At 35.8% G+C, this 22810-nt stretch overlaps 1 protein-coding gene across 1 annotated transcript in view; it reads right to left on the reverse strand.

Annotated features, from left to right (window-relative positions):
* Positions 1–5879: 5879 nt before the first annotated feature.
* LOC124299523 (alpha-2A adrenergic receptor) overlaps positions 5880–22810 on the reverse strand; it is a 201585-nt gene continuing 184654 nt past the window's right edge. Inside the window, exons 2-4 of the mRNA XM_046752784.1 lie at positions 19198–19575; positions 6573–7360; positions 5880–6495 (exon numbers count right to left, since the gene is read on the reverse strand). Of these exons, the coding sequence (XP_046608740.1) occupies positions 6767–7360; positions 19198–19575 (972 nt within the window). The 3' untranslated portion in view covers positions 5880–6495; positions 6573–6766. The remainder of the gene's footprint in view (positions 6496–6572; positions 7361–19197; positions 19576–22810) is intronic.

Below are 22810 nucleotides of genomic sequence, written 5' to 3' on the forward strand. Positions count from 1 at the left end.
AATGATAATTACACTTTTCACGTAATATCGAAGTAGAAAAGAAACAGGAACACGTTCACGTATTTAAGTATCTATAATCTATATATATGTATATATATAGCATGTATAGCATACGAGTATGCATGGATGTAATGAATCACGCACTTCTACACTCCCTATTATAATCTGTATATAATTAATTACTGCAGAACCTCGTTTTTATAATAACCCGTTCAGGCCTCTTCTTTTCACGATAACGAGGTTTTGCTGCATTTCTAATGGATAATATACGAACGCATCTACGACATTTAGATTCGCTTTGTAACTTGAATTAGAATTATTGTTATTATGATTATTTTTTACCGTTTTTTTTTTTTGTCGCATTTTCTATACTTTTTTTTTCACTGTGATTTACATATGATTATACTTGCATGTAATTCATTTTTCTAATTATCTATACAATTTTACAATGAATGATTTTTTTTATACCGATCAGTACGGTACATCACGTCACATATATATATATATATATATATATATATATATACAGAACGTATTGTTATGCAATTCAGTACATGTTTAGTCATGAATATTGAGTATATTAAGTATTTATAAATGTATGTGTATGTGTGTGTGTGTGTGTGTTTTATTTATATAAGTTGAAAATTATCGCATATATATCTTGTAATCTATCATATATCCTTTCGATCTACCATATCGTAAAAGCTACATATATATATATATATATACATGTAATATATATAGTAGGAAAGCTGCTCACGTTATTTGTCAATGATTTTTGGATTCTTTTATTTTTTCTTCAGTTTCATCTAGTTTCCCTTATATAAGTCCATCATTAACGGATTGTCGTATCGTGAATTTGTATATTGAAATTTATAACTATTGGAATATGTTGCGGGTGCGTTGTGTTGCGTGGGGAAAAAGCCGATGTCCGGAGGGTCTGATTTGTCATCATTTTTCGACTTCATTTTGTTTTTAATCTTATGATTAATTTTTTTTTTTTTTTTTTTTTTTCATTAAGACGGGAAGAGGGGAGAGTTTGGGGTTTGAAAACTTGCTGTTTTTCGGTGGCTGCGTCATTTCTCAATTATATAAAATGTCATTTTTCGTGCGAGAAGTATATTTAAAAAATTTCTGACCGCCATCCACTGCGCCAGCACGCAGAAAATTACTTGTACCTTGAATAGCTTGATTTAGCCGGAATAATTTTCAGAATGTATAACACGCCTTATAGTTACAATAATTAATTCAATATCTGCGTAATTATAAACGAGAAAACTGTATTATACATAATATAGCGCGACGATGAAAATCGTTTGGTCTATAAAAAGGCGAAGTCGTATAGTTGTTGTTTTTTTTTTGTTCTTTTTTTGTTTTTTTTTTTTTGCGTATATATTAGTATTGGTTTGATTATTATTTAATTTAGAAGGTTACTTTTACGGTATGAATTACTATTAGAATTTTCGTTATATTATTATCATCTATTTTTATCATAGTATAATTGGAAAAAACGGAAGGCTACTGCATGTATGTGTATAATATACGTATACATATACAATCATATACCGTCTTTGACACGGTGCACTTATATATGTGTACATATTGTTATAATTTAATCATATATTAAGTGTAACTTTTCTCTCAATATTATAGAAAATCTATCGTATATATTTTTTAAATGCAATGAATTCTATTATAGCTGAGAAATCACTCGTTTCATTCTAAGGCTCCTTTTTGATATTGCATTTTTGATCTGTGGGCTTTTTCTTTCTCTTCTTGTCTATATAAGTGTGTAGGTACAATTTGATTTGTCATTGGAAATAAACAAATAATGCCTTGATATGCGTTAGCAATAATATATGTGATATACCTATACGTACCTCTACATATATGTATACATAGATTTCTTATTTTTCATGTCTTATTCGCTCTTACGATTTGCCGTAGAACCATATTTTCTAGTTCACTGTGAATACCATATTCGTCTCAGTTTTAAGATCATGAAAAACACCAGATGAGTGAGAAAATAAGACACGAATCACAGTACCGTAACAGTTACGGTAAAAGTCGTATAAATTCTGAAAAAGGTTGTGATCAACGAGGCGGTAGTAAGTACAACTTCTTTATGAACAACTGAATTCCATCTTTAAAACATCGCAAGCTTGTGCACTTCACTCCGTTTTCATTCGGCTCAATTCACTTTTGAGCTCCTAAAACACACGAGTAAATATAATTTATTCGAAAAAATTTTGCGGTAAAATTAAAAAAAAAAAAAAAAAAATACAGAATGATTTTGAGATCTGTATTTAAAAAGTTTTCTTATTTTGCGCGCGAACGAACTCGCGTGGATTCATCTATATCGGTAACACAAAAAATGGCTAATACGTTTCTTTTGCCTGGCTAAAGCGATTTGGTCAACTCCGCGTCGCATGATTTGCAAGTTTTTGTGAGCTTGGTAAACTTCAGAGAAAAGCAATTAATTTCTAATACTGTAAAGGGCCGCGAAGTGTGCAAATTTGCCGTGTGCGTTCTCGCGTATACGAGGATATAGAGGATTCTACTCATTGGAAAAATTTTTTCACTCGGTTAAACGTCAAAGTACGAGTTTCGATTGGTTTCCTCACGCTTCGTGCCCCTCTTATAGTTCACCGGAATTCCCTAATTACGCTCCCAGATATTTTCAACTTTCAGCGTACACGATCATTCTGATCCTACTCGAGGTACCTACTCGCGTGTATACACGTGCATACTGTTAATGCAATGGGAGAAATAAAACCAGCTACAATTGAGGGTGAAACCTAATTGTGCAACAAATAACTTTGAATGGGGAAAGTTTGTGTCGAACTTTTTTTGTCTGATTAATTAGTTGCTTGTTTTTTTTCAGATTCTTGGTCTAAATGCACGAGGCCACTGAAATCTCACGGAAAGATATATTGTAAGGGAGCATTTTTTTCTTTTTTTTTTTTTTTATTCATCGAGGGAATCGAGCTCGCAGCTAGACGGCGTATTAAATTCTGTTCAAAATCTCAAAAAATGTAACGGACCCGTGTTCTAGAATTGTGTAAGTCGCGAAAATCATTTCTTGTTCCATTTTCAATGAGTCTTGCCAGCTTGGGATTATGAGTGAGATCGAAATATCTCGAACGATCATGTGAGAAAATCTGCATTTTTTCGATTTTAATTCGGTCCTTTCTGTATTTTGAGTTCCGTGTATCGTGAACGGAAACGGTTGCGAGATGAAGTGATATTTTCTGTTTTAGAAACGAAAATCTCAACCGATTTCTTTGGCTTCAATAATAATTCTATATTCTATACTAGATAAATCGACCGTACCAAAAAAAGGTGATTGGAAGATTTTTATTTATAGAAAATTAAATGGGGTTTAATAAGCAGTTATGATATTCTAAAATCGAAGGTGTGAAAATAAATATGCTTCTGTATCAAACTCGAGCAGTCGATATTGGTATTATAGCTGAAATCAATTCAATATGACGACAGACGTGAAAAATCGGGCCTGGAAAAATTTTCAATACATGGACAGTTGAACAAATCATCATATTATTAATAAACTTCGGAAGCCACATGGTTTATACATGTTATTTTTCAATCTTGAATTCGAATAGTATGAAATGCCACGTGGCGGTTCAGATGCGATTTGAAATACGAACGAATAACTGTAACAATCGTTCACATCAAATGTCCGTAAGCCGTAGCTTTTGTCGTGATTCGTCTTTGAGATAACAAGAGAGAAAGAAAGCGAGAGAGAAAGAGAGAGAGAAACAGAGAGAAAAAGAGAGAAGCGCGCTGAGAAATAGGGACATAAAGCCTTTTACAAGAGCCAATGTCACGTTCGAGATCACTGTACGGTTTGCCCATAAGATCAGTTCAAAGCACCGACGGATTCTGTTTTCCCACAGAATTTCCGAGCATGAATTATCCTCTCCCTGAAACATTGTCTCAGGGGTTTTGACAGTAAGCCAATCCGCAACCGTCAACATCGCGAAACAATATTCTCGTGAGTTATCACAGTGCGAAATGCGTTGCTTTGCGCCAGATGCGAACTACACATACGTACGAATGATGGCCACTATGATTGAGGAAAGCGCGTCATTCGTTTATGGCTAGCTTATAAAATTCTGTAAAAACTTGATATGGAATTGAGTCAAGCCTTTGAATGATCGTGCTGACGATCAATTTATTCAAGATAATACAACGCGAGTTTATTGCGATAACGTGAATTTTGTATCAGGAAATACTGTGATTGAAATGACTAAGAATTTCATTTTAAAAATATGAAATTGTTGTATAAAAACAAATTTAGCTCGTTTTTAATTCATGTCGTCAGATCAAGATTGCATCGGTTGAAACAGGTCTTGGAATTTGTTGTTACAAAAATATTTTGCATTGATTGAACAATAGAGTTATTCAAGCGCGATACATGTATTCTTTTGAGTGATATAATTTACGATTCTGTTGATTCAAAACGAATGTGGAATTTGCTTGATATTTAATGGGTGAAACCAAAAAATTCATCGTTATCCACGAAGAAGTATAAATTGAACACGGGCCTTTTTTTATAGTCAATATCAATTTCGATGACTTCAAACTTGACACTATGCTATTATACCTTCATTTGGGACAGATGTAATGACAAATTTGTTTCACTTTGTTCGTCTCAGCCATCTTAGCCCGGTTTTATAACTATCTCCGAAGCTATTTTCGTAGCGAGAGAGTTCGCCGCCTAGTGGCCGTTTATAGTACTGGTTCTCATAACGAATATATTAGCCACTTGTTTCATAGCATGTGGTGTTTCCTCAACCTCGTAAAACAAATAATTAAATAATTATTGCAACTGATTGAACCAGTTACGCCAAACAATCTCTGTTTAGATCAACAAAGTATGGCGTATAATTGATGTAAATTTTTTGTTAGCTAGATTCGTACACTTATTTTATTCGAACTACCTAATGGAGCACGCCAATCATAAAAGAGCCTCTCCGCGCGCAACTCGGTGAAAGTAGAGTCTACAGATAGGAAGCGCGATGAAAAAAACTGTGTCAGAGAAAAAAAAAAAAAATACCATCAATAAACCTGTCAAAAGTCGACATTTTTTCCTGATATAACTTTCAAATAGGATTATAGTTCAAGTAATAATTAATAAAAATTGCAATTTTCATCAGGCCCAAATTCAATTTTTTTCTAAACTCAGCTCACTGATTCCAGCTCCGTAATTATACAAGTCTTAAAATTCTTGCAATAATTAATGGCGAGAAGCATGGTACGTGAGTATGATTAACTATGTGAATATTGTAAATAACTGAATAATAACAAATTTTGTAATTTACCATTGCAGTGTTCAAAAAGTCTGCAAAAAAAAAAAAACATAATATTTTATTACCGCCACGCGCAAACGCTAGACGAGCTCTGCTCACTCGCCGAGCGTTTTTTATAAAATCATTCATAGTTACAATATTTCTGACCAAATTAGACAAAAATTTTCGAAAAGTTTTCTTCAAACGTCACGGAAAAAACGGCTCGCTGGAAGTTTTCTCGAACTTGAAGTTCGTCGCATACTTCTTCCGGTCAAAGTTTCCGAAGCCCGGGTACTGGTACCTCACCATTTGTTATTAATTATAAATGAACAAATTCAATTTTTATGCGTCTTATCGACTTTCGAGGTGTGACGCATGTATTCTGAACGTATTGAAAATATTTCAAATCATTTCACCAGTTATCGAGCTAAAATCGGCGGGTTGAGTTTTAAAAAACATCGAATTTGGGCGCAATGATGAATGCAATTATTATTAATTATTACTTTAACTAATAATCTGATTTAAAAATTATACTAACAAAAAAATGTCGAATTTTGACAAGTTTGGTTAATGATATTTTTAATTTTTTTGTTTGGCACCTTTTTTTCATCAACCTTTCTGCCTGTGGACAATACTTTTACCAAATTTCGCGTGGAGAGGCCCTTTTATGATGGGCATGCTCAATTGTTGCTGTCAACGAACACACGACTTGGAGGAACGATACACGAACTTCAAATAAAATAATACTCAGTTGACTCGATTTCGGCAGCACATCAAAAGGTTCGCTCGAGCCAACATTTCACTCGGTCGCGACAAGAAAGGCTTTTGTTGAATCAAGGAAGTCGCTTGACTAAATCATTTTGGCAAACTAACTAAATCGAAATCGTCGAATCGAAGTCATCATATTTGGAACAAATAAGGGCTACTAGATTGAAGTGAATGGACTCGAAACAAAATTTATTTTGTTGGTTCAAGAATTTCTTTCCCTCCGTGTCCACTTTACAAAGATCTAAGCACCTATCTGTATCACGTGTGGCCCTAACCTCAGATTTCCTCAGATGCGATGAATATCAACCACCGGATCGAACGATTGTCACAACTGGTATATTCACCCTCTAACAGCTTCGCGACAGGTGATTGTGAAAAAGTACAGCTTTGATTTCTACCGTGCGGGCTGAACTACCTCAAGATCTTTATGAAAGAAGTTCGTGACCAGGAGGTAGATTGAAGAAACGACGAAAAGATTTTCTTCACTTCTACCTCAAGATCGGCGATAACCGGTGTCGCAAGCTCCGGGGCTGAGTTTGACCCATAATCCAAGTGTTGGACACTACGAATACGGCTCGGTCATAGATGATCGAGTGACCGGAGCAGGTGTCCTCGTGTTACCTGGTCACAGTGACTCTGCCACGTGGATCCCGGTTGGATCGATCGCCCCGAAGCTTCCTCGGCAACTATTTGAACAATATGCGTCGGAAGGCCCGTCGGAAGTCCTTGTTGAATACGGTATAAATGACGGGGTTCAGTGCCGAGTTCATGTAGCCGAGCCAGAAGGCGATGGCGAAGGCTCTTTCCGGTATGTCGAGGCTGGGGAAGAGGGGCTTAACGATGTAGAGGAAGAAAAATGGCAGCCAACAAGCGATGAAGCTGCCCATTATCAGGCCAAGGATCAGGGTCGCTCGTTTCTCCTTCTTCCTTGCCAGCCGACGCTTCTCCCGTTCCGGATCGCGTGGCTTTGGCGGCTTCACTTCTATCGTCGGGCACTCTTTCACCTTGCCCACGTCGACTTGTTCCCGTTTTAACTTGTTCGTTGTCTTTCGGCCGAATATCGGCTGGCACAGACGCAGCTTCAGGGGCTTGACCACCGCGCACCTCGACACCACCCCGCTGTCCGACGAGGATGGGTCGAACTCCGAGACCATGTCGACGTCTATGCCCACGCTTGGTGCCCTGCATCGCACCGGTATGGTTTGGGTCGTCGTACCCTCGCCGTTCACCGATAGCGACGCCTTCAGTGTTGTCTTTTGCACTTGCAGCGGCACGCTCACCTGAAACATCGAAAAGCTCGCTTAATATCACGCGGGTCACTTCGAAATGCTTTAGAGGATGAACCGACGGGACCATGTGTATCAAGGGTTAGGAGCAGCGGAAAAAAATTGTTCAAAAATATGAAGCAATGATATTTGTGCAAATGAAAGTGAACACGAATAAAAAAATATATTTCTCGGTTGCCTAAAATACGTTCGGCGCATTTCATCCACGGTTAATCCTATCTTTTTTCAACGTAAATAGGTATTACTATAATAAAATTTCCTGTGTGATTTTCATCCACGGGCCCTCGTCGTTGGTGTAAATTTAATTTTAAATGTTGAACAAATTAAATTGAAGAATGAAAAGAAGTCTTCAACGGAAAGTTACTTTCCTTTTGTTTTTCTTTTTTCAGGGTTTTTTTTACGGTTTTTCTGGTTTTTGGAATTTTGTATCAGATGTGATAAACAGTCCTGAAGATGATCCACATCTTAGGATCGAAACGCTGACGTATAATTCGATGTATTCAATAAGAAGACCTATAAAGTAAAATTTTCTACAAAAAATATATTCCCCGAGATGTGTTATAATACCTAGCAGTTAACCTGGGCAAGTTTGAATCGTCAAGGAGATGTCAACGATACAGTATAGTAATAACTAAGAAATGTGATTTTGATATGCATCTTGATTAATTGAAATTTCTCTAAATAGCTTTCTCGGGTTGCGGATGTTCAATTAGACGAACATTTCATACTGCACGGTGCTGAACAATCTGATGGTTTTTTTTTCACTCCTCGAAGTCATTATGTATGAATTTTTAAACAATGAATTTTAAAAAATGACAGAAAAGTTCCAAACGCCAAAATCAATTTTGGTTGGATGAATAATTTGTTTGCGACCATACCTTCACGTTATCAGAATGATTTTATAACCGATTTCTTCTGCTCTACAAGATAGTGTTTTTCGAAATTTTCATCCACGATATTCACATACCATTTGTTTACAAGACCTTCGGTTTAAAATGATTTTTTAGGACCTTTAGTAAAATAGTTACATTTCAATTGAAATTCTGATTGAAATTTCAAAAATAAATTAATAAAAATGACATGCATCGAGGTCCTTTTTCCCGAGTTTCGATACAGGAACAACATGTTTGCTATTGTATAGTCTGTACAAAATATATGCAGATGGCCCAAGTATTCTTGGAAGAATTGATCATGTGTCAACATTTAGTAATTAGCGACGATGGTAGACGCTTAGGACCCTCGTCATACTCGACATGAAATATTCATAAACTTCCATTCGTTCCAAGTACGTTTAGGCTTTACGAGTCACTTTTACGTTATACGTTGTTGACCGGTCAAATATGCTTGGAGGTGTGAATCTAGAAATTTTTCAAATAAACGTCACAGCTCCTATATTGAATGAGATGTGTTTAAAATCGATTAGAGGACGTGAAAAAGAAATTATATCGACCGTGACAAATTTTTTTAAACGAAATTGTTACAAATGAATGGTGTAAGCATTGACTCGTAATTCTGTAGGCAATTTTTTTTTTTTTTTTTATCACCAAACGTCGCTTTGGCGTTGAGTTTTTTGTAATTTTTTGACAAAAAAATATGTCTAATAAATTTTTCTCATATATTTATTCATCACAATTGTTTATAACGATTTCTAAACAATAGTTTTGAGGAAAAAAACGAAGAAAGCTAGGATATTCCACAAGCGGAAAAATTTATATCGCAGGAACAAGAAAAAAACAAAAAAAATTAATGAGGTTTTTTTAAAACTCGTGATCAAAGTTTTCTTATTTGTTCACTTGCATATAGCGGCAGTATGGTTGCGTACAGTCGGACAGAAAGTCAATGAATCGAACTTTCAAAGCACTGGACGACGAAGTGATTACAATCTGCTTCATCCAATTTTGATGATTATGGGACTATCAAACGTTAGATCCGATTTACGAAAAGACGAAATTTCTAAAATAAAAAACAGTAATAAATAGCCAACTAAGGTAAAAATCTCGATGTAACATTTTTTTGAGGCTTGAAATCCTTGCTTATACATGTTCGATCACACAGAAAAAATTGGTCATTTATTTCAGTAACCTCTCCTGAAACTGAATTCACCAATTCAAAACAGGTCACGGGGATTCAGCGGAAGCTAGGCGTTTTCGGGATCACATTTGGGGCCATTCTCAGGACCGAACTGTTGAAGTTAGGTAATTGCCGTCGGTGAGTTTTTCGATGAAAGATTTATGCTCTACGAATTTGGTCCTATGCATTTTTGCTCGAACTTTCGTCGTTGTCACAACGTTCGAGCTTTAAGTATTCGCGGTGCAAAAAATTGGCCCTTTTTTTTAGCGTTTTCGTTTGTTTTTTTTTTCTCACAAATGTTCCAAGCTATAGTCTAATTTTGGGTCCTAAAATCGCTTGTTTGACCGGCCTAGTGAAAATGTTTGTTATTCACTATCACTAAATGAAATGATACATTATTTCGACAGTCTTGACTTGAAAATCAATTATATTTGACATCGTCGTTACTGTGTTGATTGTTTGAATGATTCTAGGTTAATTTTTGCCTTTGCATCGTTCTCCAATTCTTTGAATATTTCAAAGGGAATCCTACCACGGTGCACTTTATAGTCATATCATCGATCGATTAACAGTTCTAATTGAACATGTATTTCAAATAATTTTCAACAACCGTAGTACGAGTAGATTCTATCTTACGTGTATAATTTAATTACGCGAATAGTGATTTATTTAAATCGGTACAGCACGGTAATTAGATCTTCTTTCTAATAAAGGGATTTAAACGGATGATAAAAATTAAACTATTTGCATCAAAGTATGTATATAACTAACAAAACAGCAGTTTAATTGCAAAATCGATAACAATGCGTGGTTTTTGAAGTTATACTTCTTTAGGCGCGTTATGAAAAACTGATGAGAGTGAAATTTCAGGATGCGCGCGCATCACTGTAACACAAAACTGTAACACAAAATTAACAGGATGAAGTTGCCCACTCAACCGAATTCATGCGCGCGCATCACTGTAACACAAAATTAACAGGATGAAGTTGCCCACTCAACCGAATTCATTAAGTCTCGAAAAAAAGCTGAATATTTATCCACATGGTTTTAGTTTTTACAGTCACAACACGTGTTTTATTTTCATACAAGTGCGAATTATATATGTGGCAATAAAATATATTCAGTAGTGATTTAAATTGAATATTTGGATTGATATTATTTACTATTTGTGAATATTAGTGAAAAAATTGTGCTAAAATACTTTTTCAAGTGCTCCAATATAATTGAGGTTAGTTATCCGTGTGTATTATTTATTGATATAAATTAAAATATCATTATTTAATATAATTAATACTAAATATTATTAAATTATCAATGTTGAATATTTATTATTGGTTTTTTAATATTTACAAAATAAAGAAATAAATTTAATAAAACATTTAATAAAAAGTTCGTGACAAAAATTTAATAGATTATTTAAATATAATGTAAGACATCCGTTATTTGTTTTATTGTTTTTTATTACATACTTCTTTTCTTTATCATTGTGTGACAGAAGATTTTGACATGTTATGTATTTTTTAATGATGCTAAAGAAGTATAACTTCTCACGCGCGTACATAAGTACACGCAGCCATTTTTTTTTTCTATGGAAACTTTTTAAATAACTCTTCATTTCCAAGGTCACATCGGAACAGATTTTTGGGTATTTTTTTCTACTTGTTACGTCCGTGAGTAGAGTTTAATCCTGAGCGGTAGGAGTAAGCTGGTTGGCTTCGCTTTTACGTTCCAGGTCAACCGGAAATCAGGATGAGGATTGAATAAACTTGAATATGTTTGATATATGGATTATATGTTTATTGCGTAGAAGTTGATATACCGGTAGGAATGAATTGTGCTGTGCGAAAGATACATAACAAGTCCAGATGTGGAGTTGTCGAGAGTTAGAAAATAGGAGTGTCGCTAGAGACTTGAAACGTACGGGTGCAGAAAAGGTGTGAAGATGCTAAAGGTAGGGAATAGAATTTGATGAGTAAGCGCGATAGTGAATAGCGTGAGACTACGTAGAGATAAGAGGACAGGACAGAGACCATGATATTAAGGGGGTATTCTAGTGTAGAAATTTGAAAAAATCGATTTTTTTTTTTTTTATATTTTCAAAGCTTAACCTTTCAAGAATGTGTCCTTAAAAGGACAAGTCAAAATTTCAATTATTTTCAGAGATATAGCTATTTTAGTGACACGTCTTCAATACTGGCGCGGCTGGAACGAATTTTACTCGAAACTTTAAACGCGTTTTTCTCAAAACTACATTTTTCAAAACGGTTGACATGATTTCTCAAGTTCTATTGAACCGATTTACTTGAAATTTGGTGAGAATCTTCTCAATACATGTCTCTATCGCACGAACTATTATTATAACGAAATAATAATTTTTACTATTTTTAAAAAATTCAGAAACGTCCAAAAAAGTAAAAAAAAACGTATTATTTTTTCGACTTTTTTTTAGTTAGTACGATAGCTGCATTTATGTAGATTAATAATCTTTTTTTTTTTTTTTTCTGATTTTGAAAATGCTTGCAATCGTGACAACATTGGCGCGCCATTTTTTTTGTACCCCCCCCCCCTTCAACAACTCATAGCACTTTCAATTTTGTATTTTTTGACTTGTTTTTTTTTTTTTGTAATCGTGAAATAATAATAAACGCCTGATAAAAAAATGGATGGTAAAAATATTTTTTGTTTTTTGTTTATAGCACTTCAAAAAACACCTCAAATTCATGCCTCTACACTAGAATACCCCCTTAATATAAGAACTGTGGGAGAGTTAGCGAGTAGGAAAAATAGAGAGAGATGATACGCCGGACGTAACATACTAAATTCAATAAAATTACACAACACAGTTCCATTGTATGTATACCAATCGATATCAACCTTCTCAAACTTACCGAAAAAAAGCGTCCGCTGGGTTGAAATGTCTGTTAGATTTCCGAAGAATCGCTAGTTCTTATATGGACGTCGACGAATTACGTTAACAATGATGAAAGAAAAAAAAAAATTTATGTAACATTATTTCTTCTTACGGTCCGTTTCATTAATTTTCTCGGCAAATGTAATAATAATAATAATAAAATCGATTTATTGCGCTATTGAGACAAGTCTCTGATACACATCAACTCAATTAGATAAATATACAATGTGTGGAGCAAGAATAAGCGGTACAAGGAAACTGCATATTTATATTATCAGACCGAGGCAAATTTGACGAATATCAAACAGAGTCAAGACATTTGTGGAATTGTTTTCATTAACAAAAGCTTCTTTGCGGGTGGGAAAAAAAATATACCTATACATATATGTTTTACTTGGGGCAACTAAATATTTGCAACCGTAAAAAAATGTTTTATTGACTCAAGAAAATCTTCTTCGCCTTAAGTAAAACATATTTTTCTGCTGCCTGCAAAGATTCCAAATCATCATTTCTCTTCGAGTAGTCGTGACCGCAAAAAAAATTTGAAATAATCGATTACACTAGCAGATAAATTGTTCGTGTATCTTACATTTTTGGTTGGATATGATATGTGAATTCATGCAGAAGCGTTTGGATTTGATTTTATCGCTGTTAAACAATCGAGGTTTTTGGAACACCGTCTTTGATCAGAAGTTATGTAACAGACGGTCAGAAAGCATATTATACTTTTGATAAACCATACGTTTGTATTTCACTTACGTTAGTTTTCTATAATATTTCTCAATCCGTCAGGCAAACAATGTGTGAAAGGTCTGATAAAATCGAAATAAAAATGCAAACCGTAAACTCAAATTATGGGGAATTTTTAAGCAGAAGACAACTGTCACACGACCAATTAACATATCTAAATCCAATTTGATTTCAATCGAATTTTAACGCGTTTCATTTGTTTCCTACTGTGCTTGCTGTTCTTTTCATTTTTGATTGATTTTATTCCAGCCTGAATCCATCCCATCGTTTTCAAAAGGACAAGCGAGACTGCCAAGTTCGCTTTGAAAGCGAGGACCAGTATCTGAGTAATGGATATGGAACAAGGGGATGCTGCTGCGGCTGGGGGGAGGGTTGAACTGGTTGCGAAATAGGGCGAGGAGGGATGAGCAGAGAAAAAGAAGAAGACTTGGAGAAGGAGACTTGGACCGAGGAAACTGATGGGGAAGAATGATTACTGGGAGGACCGGAAGTGCCCAGTCGAGGTAAAAACTTAATTCATGAAACTTTCACGAAGAATAACGGGAAAGAACAGCAAAGCGAGTTGTCGACAAAAGAGCACGAGGTTGAATCCGTTGTTCGTTAGCAAATTTTCAAGGGACGATCGCCAACCTGCTCTTGTATTGATAATCCGTGAAGCGGATGGAGTTGCTTCTGACAGATATTGATTATTGATCGTCCGTAAGTCAACTAATTGGTCTAATTTTGGGAAAGCCGAGTCGCGATCACTTTTGCCGGGATCAAAAACGGTCGTTAGAATATTTTCTATTGTTACAGGTTACTTGAGAGAGAAAAAAGCCTTTGTGGCGAAAATATATTGGAAATTTTGATGAATTTCCTTTTCTACCAAGTCACTGTATTCCAAGGCAGGGTGATCTTCGATTCAAAATTCTAAACACTTTTTTGTCCCAACTGAAATGAAAAAAATATCCCGTTGGATGAGAGTTTGTTTGTCGTTACTTTTTTGACAAGTCAGAAATTTCAATAAATGAGGTCAACTTGAAACCGTGAAATAAATTTTTCAATATCCAATTACCGACGAGGAACGTACGAAACACTTGAAAGAGCCATACATCCTGAAAACAAAATCAAGATTTCTAGAACACAATCGCAACTTGACTGAAATCAGCATTCTATTCAATCTGTCAAAGTTTACTTTTACTCATTACTTAAATGGGTTCAAGTCTCGAGGCGTGGTAGGTGAATTTCGACTATTAGCGTGTGAAATTAATTCTGCTTCCGCGCACCCCAGAGGGGAAAAAATACATTTGTTTCAACGAGTAAGGGCGATGCGCAGGTCGACGTAAGTCAGGTCAGATAACGAGGTGATTGATCGGCGCGAGAAAATAACCGAGGGCCGGGGGGAGTAAAAAGATAGCAGAAATTGAGAGAAGTACAAAAATTCTATGCCCTGTATCATCCACTGTTTGGTTATAATTTTAAAAAATCCGGCAAGTTACCAAAACCACATCACAACAAAATTACAAGAACAACTTATTGTTAGGTATTGTCATTTTCTGTCGTTAAATTGTGAAAGATCCACAAGCCCTAGGATCTATTCATTGTGAAATCGGATCTCGCAGTACCGTGTAGCGATATCGAAACGTCATTCCAAGAGCTATGTATCATACGTACTTGGCAGGCACCAATGAACTATTTGTCAGCAAATCAAAACTCTTCAAAGTTGATATCGTTGCTACGACTTATGAAAGCCACGGTGACAACGTGAAATAGTAATACCGATGATCTAATTGCCGCACCTACAAATGATCATCTCAATTTTTTGCGAATACTATTTGTTTCATGGCGTGGATAAGAAGAAGACATGTAAGAAAAAAACTTTTCTTCAATTATCTTTGACAGCTAATGACCACGAAATCACTCGACCGATTTCGATCAGGCTTTAACACTGTGTTACATGGACTGGGATTAATTTTTTTACTTCTGCGTGAAACGAGGATCGATTGAAGTGTTTTTGTACGGAATTATGGATGGAATGGGGCTGCTGAGTCCATTTTCGCGTTTGAGATACGTGGACTTCGATACTTTGAGACGTATCCGACATCGATCAGGGTATTCTTAAAGGTAACTTGGCGGCGAATCTTTGTTCTTTTCTTGAGAACTATAAATACTGACGGTTTTAAAGTGAAAAAAAATTCGTGACCGATATTTGCTGTTTGTGTATGAAAATCCACATTTCACATTAGTCAATCATGAGTGATACGTAGGTCAGCACATGGTTGTCGTAAGGTTAGTCCAATCTGACTTAACGAGGGATTCCAGAAAACATGGAATTTCGGCTCAAGTGTGAAATGCGTTTAATACGAAATTATTCCTAGGTGGATTTTGACGAACGTAAAATTTGACAAGTCGGTATATCGACGTTGACTGTACTTCCTTTTTTCCCCAACTGATGCAGCAGAGGTTCCGAACATTACGAGTCAATTTCACGTTCGATAGACAGCGTTTCGAATGAGATGTAAACCCGAGGATATCCGAGATTCGAAAAATCGAAAAATCGAAAAATAATCTCTAATCCATTCTGCACAGTGTGACCTATTGAAATATGAAATGAAAAGAAATGAATATTCGCGAATCCAATTCGTGAAGTTTTAATCCATGACGGGGGAAAATTGGCGGGTATATTGCCAATATGGAAATTCAACTTGGCGTATAGTGCGTTGGGCATACTGCTTCATTGTCGCGCTCGTAAAATAATCCAGAAATATTGCACCTTCTCCAAATATAATTCGGCAGGAAATTGCAGAGATTAACATTAGGTACCGATATAAATTTTTGTTTTCGCCAGTTGCCGATTGGGCAAAGAATAAATATCGACGAAATGAAATTGAATGAAAAATGGGTATTCGTTTCACTGAAAATAGCTCAGCTGCTTTTTGTAATACACGTAACGGTGCTGGAAATTCAATCGCGAGGGAAAAAGGTCTATTATATCGGATTCATAGCATATGCTGCGCACGGTCCGGACTAAAATTAAACTGTATTCAAAGTTCGTTAATATCGTTATGATAGTGGAATCATACTTTCCTTCAATTAGTCCGTTTTCTCTCCGGGTACATAATAACCACGCACGCCTTGCGGGATATTAATATCCTCAATTTTCACGGCGTTATCAAATGATTTCACAGGCAGTATTGCATTTCAGATTGTTTTTAGTCCTTTTGTACATCTATGGAGAATTCGTTCCTGCGTATGTCCTGTTTTCCATACGTTTTATGAACTATTTTTTGCGAATCGAAATACGTTGCGGTGCCCGTTAACTCACTAGCCTGTGGACTAGTGTTTGTGAAAACACGGTATTGATTAAAAATTGAATGACGAGGGTGGATGAGACAGAGCTGCTGTGATCGACGTTGAATCACAAACGGATTAGTCTGTTTCTGGATTCTCGATTTCACGATCAGGCAACACGCCGGGCATATCACCTCCGTGCGTGCAGCTTTAAATTTCAAACCGCAATAAATTTTAATCTGAAATTTGCCAACCAACGTTACATTGTTGTATAGTAATTCGGTTTGTACTGTTTCGTAATAATTCATTCATTATGTACTACGTACTACGTAAGTATAAGTCTTTTTTCTGAATTTTTATTTCTAATGTTGACAAGTGCATATTTGATACAGTAAATTGAAACATTGATCTCGAATATTTTTTTTTCTCCAAAAAGCAACGGCAATTGAATTTCAGTATTATTGTTCAACTTTATGGTGTTCCAATCATCGTCTAAGATATTATTTTTGTGCATTTGGAAAAAGAAACAATACGACCTAATTTTTTTTGGAAGTTATTCGACTATATACATTTTAGACAAGAAAAAAAAAAAAAAAAAACAGGATTTGACCCAATTCAGGGACAAATACGCTAATCACGAAGTTGCTTAACGATGAGTTTAAATAATTTACGAGTAAGGGATTAAGTTCTTCATTTGAAACGATATTTCAAACAGTTTTTATAAATCTTATTTAGTGTACACAGAATGGATTCTGGTGCTGTGGAAAGTTCGAAACAATACGTAATCAGTCAAGAAAGCTGTTATAAACATAGGTATAAATAATTAAATGAAAATCGATCCGCGTGAATTTGAGTTTCAAGTTTATAACGAGACTTAGGTATGTTATTCATAAATTAAATTCACAAAGTGAAATAATATATCACTTCTTTCAAAATTAGTCAACTCACCATCTGCGCGTATTTGAAAGTTGAAAGAGATATTTATTTTTCACTTTTTAAAAGTTCGAAATTCTTGGGACCTAACATAGAATATCTCAAGATCTTTTAAAGTGTTTGAAACAGGCGTTCTAATGCCTAAAACTATCGTAAACAAATATCAGTTCGAAAAAATTTTCTTCAAAAACCAAAAGACTGTTTTCAGGTCTGGACAACGGCCTAAAAAACGGGGCCAGATCCGAGATGATTGGGGATGAACGTGATTCTATCTGCCATGGAATGCCCCATGTATCTAAGACACGTACATCTTTCATTTTTGATGATGAAATTGTACGTAATTAGTCCCAAGGCTGAATGTCGTAGGATTCCACGTTTTTCTTTATTCTCTCTTTTTTCGTTCAGTCATCTTCGACGTCGTAATTACGTTCGTTTCTGCTTTTAAAAGCTCTTTATTTATCGCGAATATTTCCACGTTATACGGTACGGATTAGGAATCAAATGAAATAATCTGACAGACAGCGTTGAGCGAGGATGCGTGATGGATGGTGAAAATGTGTAAATAGGCTGTTCGTATAACGGTCTACGTGGGTAATTTTCCTTACCTATATGTATACCTATATCCATTTTATAATACGTACATTAATGCGTGAACAGGTCGGTTAACCTTTTTCAGCCGACGAAATAGCCGGACTAAAATTTTAATTAGACTTCCCTCTCAATTTATTCGTTTTCCCGCCTTTCATTCCTTTGTTTCAAGGGAATTTACTTATTTAGTTGCTCTACTTAAACGCCCGGCGTATAGAACCACTTGCTTCTTCCCTAGGAGTTCTATATTTAATTTTCATGCGTTATCAAAAAACGATTGTTCTTACATCATTGCCGGTACGTCTAACCTTAGAGTCAATTGATTGTTTTGAAAGCGTGTGCTTTGAATATTCGTGAGATCAAGGAATCCGATTATGACCATAAAAAGTTCTATTTTCCACGCCTTCGTAAAGTTTTGAGCCCTCCAAGTTGACCACTTTTTGATTATTCTCTCAAATAGCTTCATAGCAATAACAATCATTATTTTTTTTTTTTGGATTTATTTTTCTTTGGAAAAACACTGTTCTTGAGTCAATGTGATTTATCATACAGTAAAACTACAGGTTATATTAGAAAAATAACTCGGAATTCTTGAAATCACGTATTTGACCTAAAAAACATTATTATTCAATGTTTTTGAAAAGAAAAATTCATCCCGAAAATAACTTTTCACGGTCACAATCGGATTCCTTGATATCAACGATCCTTAAAACACGTACTTTCAAAAGTAAAAATTCACCCAACAACGAGTCACCAAAAACATTGAATTACTTTACGATGCCATTCCGCAACGTTTGGCATTTAGGTGGTTAAACTCCGATTAGGATCGAAAAAAGTTTTTGTAAAGTTCAAACAAACTATAATTTCCCCTTTCGTCATATCGAGTACAAGATCGCAGCCGTATAATTAATCAGCGTTGCGAGGTAAGTGGAGTTTTCATTTCATCCCTGGCATGCTCTTGCGAAAATGATGGGGGTTATTTGCACATCGATAAATCCCCGTATAAAGAGAGAAAAACGTTGTGGAAATACCTAACGGAAATTGAAGCGAGGCTTCTGTCGAATCGAAGACTTGTCGTTTTTTACTTTTTACCTTCACTTACTAGATATCCGTAACCCCCAGCTTCCACCGGCATTCGGTATGGGGATAGGAATTTAATTACCGGTATACACTCCGCACCTCCCGAGTTCATTTTAACTTTTACGCCTTGAGTACAACATGCCTGCCAAGTTACCCTGGCAACGCCCGTGCCAAAATAATTAGGATAAAATTGAAAATCCGCGCCCGGAAGACCGAGGCGCCTCCTTACCTTCAACGTGTCCTTCTCCTCAAGCTGAGGATTGCTGCCTCCTCCGGGCTCGGCTTCGGAGGTGCTGATGTCGCTGGCAAAGTCGCAGGTCACTATGGGTATTTGGATCGGTTGGTTCTCTATCGTTGCGACGTTTTCCATCGTCGAACCAGCCGTTCTCCTCGCCCCCATCGCTGGCGTGCTCTGGGTGAAACTTGTCTGTCTTATGTCCGGTGACTCCGGAACAACTGGCCGCGGTCTTGGCTGCTTCCGGATTCCACGCCGCGCTCGAGCTTTCGCCGCGAAGTATATCCTGATGTATACGAAGACCATGATGCACGATGGGATGTAGAAGCTGCCCAACGCCGAGTAGAGGACGTACCCGATGTCCTCGGATAACTGGAAGGAATCAAAATCACATGATTAGAGACCCGCTTGCTTCGGAGTTTCACATTTTGAAAACCTCGGTAATTCGAGTGAGGTAGCTAACCTTGAGAAAATCTTACAACTACGAAGGGAAAGATACCGTTATCGGTCAGAGTTTGAGATTATCGATTTTGCCCTGAGGAATTTGTCGAGAAGAAATTTTTTGAAATATATGATGCCGGTTTCATTGATTTTTCAATACTGAGATGGCGTTGATTGGAAATTCCTGCATTTTAAAAATTGTTAAATTTTGGCTGCTAAAACCTCCGGAACGAGAGCCTGGAAAAGTTTGAAAAAAGAAAACGTGGTTTGGAAAAATCTCAAAAGGAAAAAGAATCGAAGGTGAGAAGGTGCGGAGGGTGGTCGAGTGGAGCTGGATTCCCTCCCAATTATAATAATTCGATGCCTTTTCAAAGCAAGATAATAATCTTAATAAAATTAATACAAAGAATCGATTTTAGGTCAACCAACATCATTAAATATAATCTCAAGGATGATTGAATAGTGACGTTTAGAAAACTTTCCAGCCTCTGTTTTTTTATCTTGTTTTTTTTTTTTTTTTTTTCAGCGTCATTATGTTTCTTGCTCAAACTGTTTTATATTCCCGGTCGACTGTAATGCTCTTATGTCAGAATCTTCAGAGATAAAGACCCGTCCACCCTTCATTATCATGCTGTTTTTTTCTCGTACACCCATTTGCTTCTGCGAAGATCTCAGTTGCTGTAAAACTACTAAAATCGCAAAGTTTTTCCTCATAAGTCGATAAAAATAAAATAAAACCTTCGTTCATAATTTATAGAAAACGGCATTAGAGATTTAATGAATACACGTTGAAGCCAAATTCCGAAAGCTGCTTGTAGACACACCCAACATTTTCAATATATCTTTACCGTAGGTTGTAATAGAATTGCGTTATTATAAAATAATCGACAGGTAAGAGTCGTCGGCCTGTAAAACCTTTTCCGTTCCTGTTTCTATATCGTTAGAATTAATGACGAGTGATGAACGCTTTCAATACGCCAAATGATGGTTGGGCGATTTTAGATCTCGCTAGGCTGCTATGTGGTATTTAATATCACCAGGAAAAATTAGCACCAACATTGCCATGCCATTATTGTTATCTACAGCGTATTATCTGGGACATTTCACATAATTATAGCAACAAAAAAAAAAAAAAAGAAAAAAAAACCACAACGCTGTGAGAATTATTATTATGTTATTGCTGGTAGTGTGCAGCCGGACAGAGAAATATGAAATATAGCTCTTGCTTTCCCACGAGAACAGGTTCGCCACGTTCTTCAGGGAAATTCATAGCGATTGTAATCGCGATTACATTACGTGTGACATTCTCTTTTACTTGAATTATTACCGTTCATTTTAACCCAGAATTATGCACGTGGCGTTCACAAAATCCAACTTTTGTTTTCTCGTCAACGATCTAAATTAGTTTCCTCTTGCTTTGTTAAATCTGTAAATGATGATGATATAAGGTAAAACGAATACTATTTAACGACAAAATTTTACTGCAGACGTGAAAAAGAAATCCAACGACAAGGACAACAACAAGTACAATTTTCTGTTCAATAGTCAACACTTTTCTTACCTAAAGTCTAACTCTTCGTAAATTCATAAATATACTATCTGCTTGGTCTGCGTCAGAATTACTTGAATCGAATGAAATTATTCAACTGAAATTAATTAAGGTTTGATTCAGATAAACATTTTCATCGACAAACTATGTGACTTTCGTAATTTGAACTTCCCAATGTACGGTAAAATAAATCATTTTCGGGTGATCGAATATTTCATAGAATTAAAAAATATTTATCAAGCTACAAAGGTTATTCGAGTAGATATAAACAACTTGAATGATTAAAGCAGTCGGTTGAAATTGTCGAGTAAATCAAAAACAATATTCAATAACCTCGAACGACTAACAAATTGGGTCTATTTCGACTAATCGCAACATTTTTTGCGATCAACTCAATTAAATTATAGGTACAGACATTTTTATGTAGCATATTACAGACGTCTCGAAATTAGTGTGACGTCACATTATTCGCAGGCTTGAGGTGATCCTATAATCCACACCGAATGTAACTTGTAGTTGAGTTGAAATTTGTTAAAAATTGCATGTACTGCCAATGAAAAATTCAATAGGCAACAATAGGCAGAAACAATTCATCCCTCTTGCAATGGAGTTTTTATCATAAAATTATGCGAAATTTATTCACCTCATTGAAACTCTTGCCCGCTTTACGTGCGGTGTTTAACAAAAATATATTGTAGCCCATTCAATCGTCGCAAGACCACGGAAACCGAGGCTCGAATATTCATATACCGTAAATATCCAATACCCGAGCAATATTGTCTACATATAAACGACTTGTACATAAATATCGATACAGGGTGGACGTTAAAGCGTTCGAGCTGTCGTAATTTTCTTTTCACGTTGGCATTGACGCATTTTGTAAATTACTGGCTTTTCGAAAGGAATAATTATGGCTTACCCAGATCTGAACGGCGTTTATTGTAATGTCCGTTGAAAATTGGAAGCACCTTAATCCATCCTTGTACAAGTTGAACTTGAGCTCGGTAAACGCGTTCGACCAAAATCGTTATTCTTATCGCATAATTTTGCTTTACGGGCCGAGAAAAAGAAACCAACGGTTACTCTAAGCATTAAATTCCCTTAACGAAACTCGAGGACATTAAATTCATCAAAAAGACGAAGTGTGTTTATCAATTTATCGATGTCACACAAGGAAATATAGTTTGTAGAAATATTGATTTGACAAGGAAAAATGATGTTATACTTCGTTATATTTGAATACGAAGCTATTGAAAAGTTTTTTCCTGCTAAGTAAACGTAAATGATTCAGTGAAGCATGTTAACTTTTATGTGAACTGGCAAATGATTTCATCCGTTTTGATAGGGACTTCTCCTTTCTAATATTTGGGATATCTTTCATTTACAACAAAGAGAAACAGTCACGTATTTTATGAATTACAGAGAACAAATATTAATTTTTTTTTTTTCGTTTTTCGAAGAAAAATATTGCGAGTCACTGTTGCGCGGCAAATAATCCGCGAATCAGGAAACGATTTTCGGCGACATGCCACTTTCATCCCTAATGGATTTCTCCGTTTGATATAAGACGCGTTTGATTGATTGCGTCCCCCTCTTGCCGTCTAATCGAAATTTAGA

The sequence above is a fragment of the Neodiprion virginianus genome, chromosome 1 (assembly GCF_021901495.1).
Source record: "Neodiprion virginianus isolate iyNeoVirg1 chromosome 1, iyNeoVirg1.1, whole genome shotgun sequence".
Classification (NCBI taxonomy): Eukaryota; Metazoa; Arthropoda; class Insecta; order Hymenoptera; family Diprionidae; genus Neodiprion; species Neodiprion virginianus.